Source organism: Gekko japonicus, unplaced genomic scaffold, assembly GCF_001447785.1.
Source record: "Gekko japonicus isolate JY-2015 unplaced genomic scaffold, Gekko_japonicus_V1.1 scaffold80, whole genome shotgun sequence".
Classification (NCBI taxonomy): domain Eukaryota; kingdom Metazoa; phylum Chordata; class Lepidosauria; order Squamata; family Gekkonidae; genus Gekko; species Gekko japonicus.
Genome location: NW_015168047.1, coordinates 1,076,251 through 1,086,088, shown reverse-complemented (window position 1 = coordinate 1,086,088; position 9,838 = coordinate 1,076,251). Strand labels below are relative to the sequence as shown.

The window sequence follows — 9,838 nt, the reverse complement described above, 5'->3', positions numbered from 1 at the left end:
TGAAAGCGACGAGGAGAACGCGCATGCGTGAGTGGGTAAGGCTTGTTAGTGAGATGGTGGTTTAGTAACGGGTGGAGGTGTTCTAGCAGGAGGCGGGGGCTTGCTTGTGTCATGGAGTCGTATTCTTTCTTTACCGCTGAAGGCGGGTTCCTGTCGTTATTCTCATTTGGGAGGAGTGGGGACGGCCAAATGCAGGGTTGTGTACTGTATTCCCGCAGTAGGGGAAAGAGGCGAGCTACTTGCAACGCGAGGGCGGTTCCAGTTTTCATCCGCTGATGTGCAGCCGTTGCGACTCTTACTCTAGAGTGAAGTCTTGTTGCAGTAAAACCAAAAAGGAGCCTTAAAGCCTCTCTGTGAGATAAAATAGGAGTCTTCTGGCGAGCGCAGTTCATTCCAGTATACATTTCACGAGCCAGAGCTCACTCGCATCTGGTGAAGTGAACTCCTGATTCATGAAAGCTTATGTTAAAATAAATCTTGTTTGTTATCAGGGAGCAGCTGAGTGCTGCAGGCTAACACCTTTGTTTAGTCTTAGAATGCAGTGTTATGTAGACGTACTCCAGCTTAAGCCCGTTGTTTTAACTCTGAAATTCCACTGGTGTAGCATAAGCTTTCATGTGCTGACTTCTGTGGCTGGTCATCCAGCCCTCGAAAAATTATGCTACAATAAATGTTAGTCTTTTAAGATTCTGCAAGAAACAGTGGGTTGGACTGAAGAGAAGAAAGAGCCCTTTCCTTATCCAAGGCTGGAAGGTTTGGCCTTTCAAACAAAATGCTGTATGTCTTCACTATATCCTAGATCTTTGCTTCAAGAGAATCAGCGCTGCACTGTTAAAACAGAATTGAATTCCAGAAAGACTGTTAATAACAGTTCATCTGACAAGCCAACACAAAATCACTATTCTTCCCACCCTGGTCACATTCCTTTAGCAGCTCTGAAGAGTCCTTTGAAACTCTAGTTTGCTGTAACCCAAGAATTTTGAGCAAATCCAGACTACTATGAATCTGAAATTTCTTCTTGCCATGGGCAGGCACCTTTCTTGGCTGTTGTGTTCCATTTTGAATTGAGGTCAGAATTTCCAAGCTTGAAATCGCTAGATATGGCTCCTCACATTAAACTCTTCTGGAATAATGATGTTTTACTTGGCATAACTGAAGTGTTTCTTGTATTTTTTCATGACAGTCTCACATTTGGATTTTAATTCCTAGTTTGCATTGCTTCTGTTAAATAATGAAGATTAGTTTTGAAATAAATTGATTAATAACATTTAATGGTAGTAGCACATGAGCATGTGTGCAGCTCAATGGTAGAGCATCTGCTTTGCATAAAGTTTAGTTCCCAGCAGCTCCAGTTAAAAGAGTCAAGCAATAGGGGATGTGAAAGACCATTATTGTCTAAGACCTTGGAGAGCTGCTGCCAGTCAGGGTAGATAATACTGACCTTGATAGGCAAGGGGTCTGACTCAGTATGGCAGCTTCAGGTGTACATGAACGTGTGTAACAATATGACACAATAGCAATTCTTTATCAGAAAGGCACCAGTCAGGTATGTGATATTTTGAGGACAAACAGGACAGGTTTGGTCATTCTTGCAAGAAAAATGGCAAAATATAAATTGTAAAAATAATACGGCATGCATTAGTTTATTGCCTGTGGCTTAGCAGTGTGAATTACTTGAATGCTTGCAGCAATGCCTTTGCGGGAATCTTATGCAGACACCTACAGGAATGTGTGTCATGTTTCAGCCTTTCGTTTCCCCATGGACTGGTGTGGGTATGTGTTACTAGTCTAATAAAATATGTGAGTGGTGGTGGGGAAGCCATTTTCTGTAAAGCCAGCAATTAGCTTATTTAATTCATTTGGTATATGTATATGCTGCTTCTCCAGAGACTTGCATAGGCTGTAGATTTTTTCTAGGGAAGGTAGCTTTCTCAGGCATCCTGTTAAGACAGAGCTTCTATCTGAAATGTTGAAGAGTTATTGTTAGAATTATGCATGCCCTCACTCCCTGAGATTTTATGGTTGGTGCTGTCTCTTGTGGCAGCCATTTTGTGGTTGCACCCACCATCCAGTGTCAGAATTCCAAAGTTGCCTGCAAGCTCATAATGGCTGGAGGCCCCTGAACTAGAGCATGGGAAATTCCCTGCTTGGAGCCTTTGTATCTCAAATATTAGACAAAGAAGATACAGAACAAGGTTTGAGGAAGCTTTCTAAGGTTTGGGCTTGTTCACCCTTAATTGTTGGTTGATGATTTCAGTCTGGCTAGAATTGGACAGGCACTTTAGGACGATTGTTCTGTGTCTTGTATCATGGAGTAATATTTAAAAACTGGATAAAGATGCTGTATGGCACAAGGAGAATGGTGCAAAGATGTAGGGCTACTATAACACAATTATTGTATTGGAATACTACTACTGAAGGAGTAATCAAAATCAAGGGACAGAATTCGTTGGGAGAGTTTTTAGATGAAGCTTTACTGAAATGAATACTTCTGGAGAAACTTGCATATGTGAGTTTCCTGCTGGGTTGTCTCCTATTTGGATCCCGTTTCAGTTTGGAGAGCCGGACATATGCCCTACACAAAAATTACAGTGTTGCTAATGCATTTATGCTGGCTCAGTATACTTCAGCAACTAAAAAATATGTTAAAAACTACCCTTATTTCCCCCCCCTTCCCCCCCATGTGTATTTTTAAAAGGGAATTTTACTTACAAAGCTCAAATGCTAAGTAAGTGCTGGTTACTTTAAAACCAGTCTTGCTGCTTATGCTCTTCTAATTCAGTTGTGTGGCCTACTGTGTAAACACTTAAATTGGAAATATTCTCACCACACCATTATCATTAATATCCATTGAATTGTGGCCTTAAATGACGTTGCAGTACTGGGTAGGGGCACTGTTCTTGAATGGCAGCCTTGATCTTAACACATAACTACTGATTTGCAAATGGTTGACAATTTCCACTAGGGCAATTTGCAGCCCATTAAACTCTGACAGCTTTCTCTAAAAAATAAACAGTTTTTTTTCTTACTTGCCTGAGCTTAGTAGATTAGATTTATAGTATTATACTCCTTCAGAGGAAAATATTTTGAATTTTGAAAAGCAGAGGCTTCACAAAAGGTTTCCCCAATCTTCTGACTATTGCATAATTGTGTGCTCTGGATGTTGTTTGCAGTTCATGTTGATGCTGCTGTTGACTTCCCTGAGCAAACAAAGTGAATCCACTCTTGGCAACATGTGTGTATTTATTGGTGCTGTTGAGCACTTTTTACCCCCGCCCCCCTTGTTCATTCGTTCCCTTTGGAGATCAGTCTCTTGGATGGTATTTGCTTCATTCTCTTGTTCTTTCTGTTTTATTCCATTCTGTTTACACTGGGGGGGGGGGACACCCAAACGTGGGTCCTGGACAAGAGCACGTCACAGATATGGCTTGTTTTTTGTAATGTCTACCCAGAAGATAACAGGATGTCCTTGAGGCACTGTTGTAACTGTAAGTTGTGGCTTGTTAATTTATACACAATTGTTGAGTGTGTGTGTGTGTTTTAAAGGAAGAATGTATATCTGGAGGCTTGATACGGACTTTATATAAAAATCTTAGCTGTACATTGCTACCCTTTTGATGTTTGGTATTGCAGTGGAAATGAATTGCACCCTTGGGCTCTTTTAAATAAAATGTTATGGTTTAGTCCCAGCTCTGCTGAAGTCAATGGCCACATTTCCCTGTTTTGCTAACCTGTCATTAGCTTTATTTTTTTCAAAATATACACCTATGCATGTGCACAAACCTGTTGGGAAAGGGGTGCATAATAAATAACTACAGAAAAACCATAATATAATAAATAACATAAATAAGCAATAGTATATATTTTTAAAATAATACGCACACAGAGAAGCCACTGAGGATTTTAAAAACAGATCCTAGGAACGTTATCTGCATTGAGTCCGTGCTGCTGTTGCATTGGCTGTAGGTTTGCAGATTTAGAACTGATTCTGTCCTGCTTCTGTTGTGGCTGCTAGCCAAGATAACAGATATGCCACATACCAAAAAATGAAGTATTACTTCACAAAGCGTTACTCTATGTATATGAAACCAGAAGCTAATTTTTGTATATACAGCTACTGTTGAGACTAGAAACTTTGCAACAGGTACATACTTGAGGGGTGAAATGTTAGTTTCTGTGCAAAGGTAGTGGAAGGCAAAATTCTGTAAATTCTGATCTCTTGTTTATTAGTGAAAAATGATCTAATATGATGTAAAAGATGGGAGATCTCATTAAAATGCTCACCTGACAGAGGAAAAGAACAATAAAAAATATAGAAACATAGAGCTGGATGTGACCTCAAAGATCATCTAGTCCAACTCCTGCACAACACAGGAAATTCACAATTACTCTCCCCACCCCCCTGTGACCCCTGCTGTATGCCCAGAGGAAAACAAAAACCTCCAGGATCCTTGACCACTCTGGCTTGGAGGAAAATTCCTTCTTGACCCCAGAGTGGCAATCAGCATTACCCTGGACATGTAAGAAAGGGCTACGAGAGCCGAGCACTGACTCATCCCTTCCTGTTTTCCCTCGTTAGTTTCTACATAGGCATGTTAAACGTCTAAAGCTTAACTTTTTTGGTTGCTAACTGGCTTTTTCTCCTCCTCTCTTCAAAGCTTTTCAGTATCTTGTGCAATTGGTTTGGAAGTGAAAAAGATGTTTCACGCGGCATGGAATCAGCATCTGAAACGAATGAGTCACACCACTGCATCCAATGTATATTTAAAGTTGATTTTTTCAAGAACCTTTGTGCTTTCACGGAAGTCATGGATGTCAGTCCACTCTCTTATTGGGGAGAAGAATATTGTTCTAATGGGACCTCCTGGAGCTGGGAAAACAACGGTAGGCAAAATTGTAGGCCAGAAACTAGGCTGCCGTTTCATAGATGTAGACGACAATGTCCTTGAAAAAACATGGAATATGCCTGTGTCAGAGAAACTGAAGGATGTTGGTAAGGAGCAATTTTTAGAAGAGGAAGGAAATGCCCTATTAAGCCTTTCAGCATCAGGAAGTGTAGTTTCCCTTACCGGGTCTAACCCAATGCATGATGCCAGTATGCAGCATGTGAAGAAAAACGGGATTGTAGTATATCTGGATGTACCTACTCAAAGCATAATGGACCGACTGAAATTAATGAAAGTCGAACGTATTGTAGGTCAGGGTTCCGGCACCTCATTGAAAGATATACTGCAGTATAGGAAGGAGTTCTACAAAAAATGGTATGACATCCGTGTTCTTTGTGAAAATGGGATTACAGCCACTGCTATGGCAGAAAAAGTGCTTCATGCAGTTGAGCGGTATCAGAATTCAGAAACAGAAGGCTTACTTTCAACCAGAAGTCTAAAGTGCGATGACAAAAGTGAGCAAAAGCACTCCATTAAATTCTTCAGTGATGCTGTTGTTGAAGGCTTAGCACCTGACGGTGGACTCTTTGTCCCTTTGATGGGACTTCCAAAATTCACTGCTGGAGAATGGCAGCATTTATTAGGGGCAACCTATGCAGAAAGAGCTCAGCTTGTATTGGAAAGATGTATACATCCTGCTGATATACCTGCTTCGGAATTGTGGGCCATTGTTGAGGCTGCATATGGACAAAACTTTACTTGTTCGAAAATTGCCCCTGTTAGACATCTGACCAACAATCAGTTTCTTCTGGAGCTCTTTCATGGACCAACTGCTTCATTTAAAGATCTGGCACTACAATTAATGCCTCGTGTGTTTGCATACTGCATTCCCAAAAGCTGCAATTATTTGATCTTGGTAGCCACTTCTGGTGACACAGGAAGTGCAGTCCTAGATGGTTTTAATCGGCTTACAGAGACAGACAAGCAAAGAGTTGCAGTGGTCACCTTCTTTCCTGAAAATGGAGTCAGCCAGATACAGAAATCACAGATGATTGGCTGCCAGGGTAAAAATGCAACAGTAGTCGGTGTCCAATCAGATTTTGATTTTTGCCAGTCTGCCATCAAAAAAATATTTTCCAATTCAGATTATACTGGTTTTCTCACTGTAGAATATGGAACAGCATTAAGTGCAGCAAATTCTATAAACTGGGCGCGACTGCTTCCCCAGGTGGTTTATCATGCTTCTGCTTACCTTGACCTCGTTGAACAAAATGTTATTACTTTTGGCTCTCCTGTAGACGTCTGTATTCCGACAGGAAATTTTGGTAACATATTAGCAGCTGTATATGCAAAAACAATGGGTATTCCTATAAGAAAGTGTATCTGTGCTTCCAATCAAAACAACGTATTGACTGATTTTATAAGGACCGGGCTATATGACCTAAGGGGAAGGAAGTTAATGCAAAGTTCATCACCAGCAATAGACATCTTGAAGTCTTCCAACCTTGAGCGGCATTTGCACCTGATTGTTAATGGCGACGGACCACTGGTGGCACAGTTTTTTAGCGATCTGGAAAATCAGCACTACTTCCAGCTGCAGGAGGAGTTCCTTGAAAAGCTTCAGCAAGACCTGGTGGCTGACTGGTGCTCTGAGAAGGACTGTTTGGATGCAATCCACTCTGTGTACAATTCCACGGGGTACATCTTGGACCCACACACAGCTGTTGCAAAAGTAGTTGCCGATCGAGTACAGGATAAAACCTGCCCAGTTATCATTTCATCTACTGCTCATTATTCCAAATTCGCACCTGCTATCCTCCAGGCACTGAGAATGGAAGAAATAAGACAGACTCCATTAAGTCAGCTTCACTTGTTAAACTCCTACAAACCTTTGCCACCGGTCCACAGGGGCTTGTTAGAGACTGTGGAAAAGAATAAGCAACAGAGCCATCAGGTCTGTGCTGCTGACATGAATGTCCTTATGGAGCATGTTGAAGCCTTAATACAAAAACAGTTCATAAAGGTTTTCTGAGGCTCAGTCAGTCTTGGTTATATAATTCAGTTTTGAATATTGTTCCCTGTAACAAAACGCATGCTTTGATAACTGTTTGGTAAACAGTGTGTCAAGTTTCGTGACCGTATTGCCTAAACCATTTGTGTGAGAAAATGTTGAATAAGAACATAAGAATAACCCCACTGGATCAGACCAGTGGTCCATCTAGTCCAGCCTCCTATCTCACACAGTGACCAACCAGTTCCTCTGGAGTGCCACCAATAGGGCATAGAGGCCAAGACCTTCCCATGGTATTGCCTCCTGGCTTTGGGATTCAGAGGTTTAGTGCCTCCGAATGTGAAGGTTCCCCTCAGTCACCATGGCTAGTAGCCATTGACAGACTTATCCTCCATGTATCCAACTAATCCTGTTTTAAAGCTGTTTATTCCTGTGGCCATCACTACATCCTCTGGTAATGCAACCTAAAAAACCAAGCAAGTGGAATGACCCGACCACATACAGCAAAAATGGACAATTTGGGGTTCAAGTCTCACCTCTGCCACACACTTATTGTATAATCTTCAGCAAGTCCCACTCAGACTCAGTTTTCATCTGCAAATTTGGAATAATAGTGACCTAGTTCACAGAGACCTCTGCCATAGCCAACTTGAGAAAGATGAAGAACACTTGTCCACTCATCATGTGGGTAGCAGTGTCAGTGATACATACAGTGCTAGCCATAGTAGAAGTAATCACTATAGCATCTGTCCCAGTAGGTTCTGGGTGTCTACACAGGGCTGCCCTAGTAACTGCTGATATTTTCCATGTGGATTTTCCCAAGCAATAGTTTTACTTTGGGGGAATAACATCATTCTGAAGGTTGATAACGCCTAGCTGTTTTTGTACCACCCCAGTAACTCTTGGCAATTCTTTCATGGTAACAATCCGTGTGGAACTTTCTTTTATGAAGTGTTTAATATTTTGTTCAAGATTTGTCGGTCATGTAGTAGTGGGACAGGATGGTTTCCCAACAGAGCCAACTTTCAAGATAGATTTCCACAAGTCATTTAGGAGAAGGAAGCAGTTCTGTGAACTGCCTGCAAGGCTGATATTCCTAAAAAACAAACAAAAAACAAACAAACAGAACACATCTTTGGTTGAAACTACCAGAAATCACCTTGTGGCCTTTGTACAGATATATGGTAGGCCAAAGAGCACCATGAAAAGTGACGCACAGATGGAAAACTGGATACAGGTTAATCTAGTTTATCAAAATTAGACATCTGTGCTGATCTCTTATGACTGTTTAAATTATGTAACGTGCTTAATTGATGTTGCTTTGAACACTCAGCAAAATTGAAGTACATAGGCTTGCATCCTGTCTAAAATGTCCATGGGTAGAAGGATTTACGCCTACAGAGTGTGATTTTCCTGCCTCCTTCCTCTTGCAGCTCAAAAAGCACCCAGGAACAGCTTTTGGGGGAATTGAAAGTTTGCTGCAGGAAGGGGGAATCAGTTAAAATCACCACCACTCCTTGCAGGCACAGAATTTTCAGAGCTGATCCAAGTCACAGAGGTAATCTAAAATGTGTCATATATTTGATGGAGAAAAGGTACTCAAGATACATAAAGGTGTGTCATATCAGAGGCGTAATGACTGCATGATTCAGCTGTAGGAACCAACATTGAAGATAAGCAGTCAAGCTAAAGAGCTCTTTGTTTCACATTACCTCATAATGGTGCAAAATGGTGTCTTGAAATGTGGGACTGAGCTAGAATGTTAGTATTTCTTTTCCTTCTTTCTATTAATTGCTTTTTATGGTAATGTTCACTGATAGTTTACATTTTTCACGTTGTTAGACTTTGGGGAAATGAAAAGCCCGCACTAAACCACATCCTCAAAGAGAACTAGCATGCCAACCAGATAATGATCTCCAGCTTAACTTTCCAAACACCAGTTCCAGTGCTTCCTCAGCTGCATCTGGATGGCTGGCAAAGGAATCTTAAATAGTTCTTTGGGGACATTAATCTGTGCATAGTTCTTCATGAGACGTTATTTGTGAAAGAGAACAGCTTTCAATAGTAACCTTGTTATATTCAGTTCTTAGCCACAAGATGGCATTCTTAACTGTTTACGATCAAATAACATTTCAACACTGGGTCTTGTACTAAAAACCCCCTTTAAGTTATCTGTGTTAATAGAAATATCAAACTGAGCAAAAATTAGTTACAGTCCATTAAGATAGATCTTGTAGAAACAGGGTAAAGCAGCTCACATGTTAAATACTGTTGGGACCGCTTGTTCTGTTACCTTCAGCAATGATGGGTTCCTTAGAATGAAGGAAGTCTGGCGTGCATCTTGAGTCTTGGTCAGCGTAATGTGTTTAGTGGTTACTAACCAGCACTGGATTTACCCTTGTGACTGCATATGTCAGGAGTGCCCAGTGTCTTGCCCATGGGCACCGTGGTGCCCGTCAGCACCTTTCCTGGAGCCCACCCAAGTGTTTTTAGAAAGTCGGTGGGGCAAGGTGCTCAGCAGGGCTTCTGATTGGCCGTTGGAGATCCGGTTGCCTAGGTGAATGTTTTAGACGTTGTTTCAGCCGCTGCTGCCTCCACAGCACAAGGATCTTCACTGTATGACTGAAGGTAAGCTATGCGTATACAAGAAGATACTTTAAAAGAATACCTTCGTTTTAAAAGGCATCCCATTAAACAGAGCCTTTGCCGGAAATATTGACATCCCTGGCATTGCGTGTTGGCTCTCCCTCCTGCAGCAGCCATTACTTAGTTGTGCCCACCACCCTCCCTCAAAATCCCAAAGGTGCCCATAGGCTCGGAAAGGTTGGGGAGCCCCGGTGCCCGTGTCAGGTACAGCTTGCTGCTGCTTTCCTGTCTAGTCTGATGCAGCCGGGAGCAGTGGCATATCAGTGGTTGACTCCGAAGTGTGTGTCACGTCCTC

The 9,838-nt window shown here is 41.7% G+C and overlaps 1 protein-coding gene across 1 annotated transcript; it reads left to right on the top strand.

Annotated features, from left to right (window-relative positions):
• Positions 1-4,839: 4,839 nt before the first annotated feature.
• Positions 4,840-7,109, top strand: THNSL1 (threonine synthase like 1). The gene has a single exon (XM_015414300.1). It carries the CDS (start codon positions 4,855-4,857, stop codon positions 6,916-6,918), a length of 2,064 nt encoding a protein of 687 aa, XP_015269786.1. The 5' UTR covers positions 4,840-4,854; the 3' UTR covers positions 6,919-7,109.
• The last annotated feature ends 2,729 nt before the right edge of the window (positions 7,110-9,838 follow it).

Excerpts from the sequence above, each read along its gene's own strand:
- THNSL1 (XM_015414300.1), top strand. The coding sequence starts at position 4,855 with ATGGGACCTCCTGGAGCTGGGAAAACAACGGTAGGCAAAATTGTAGGC.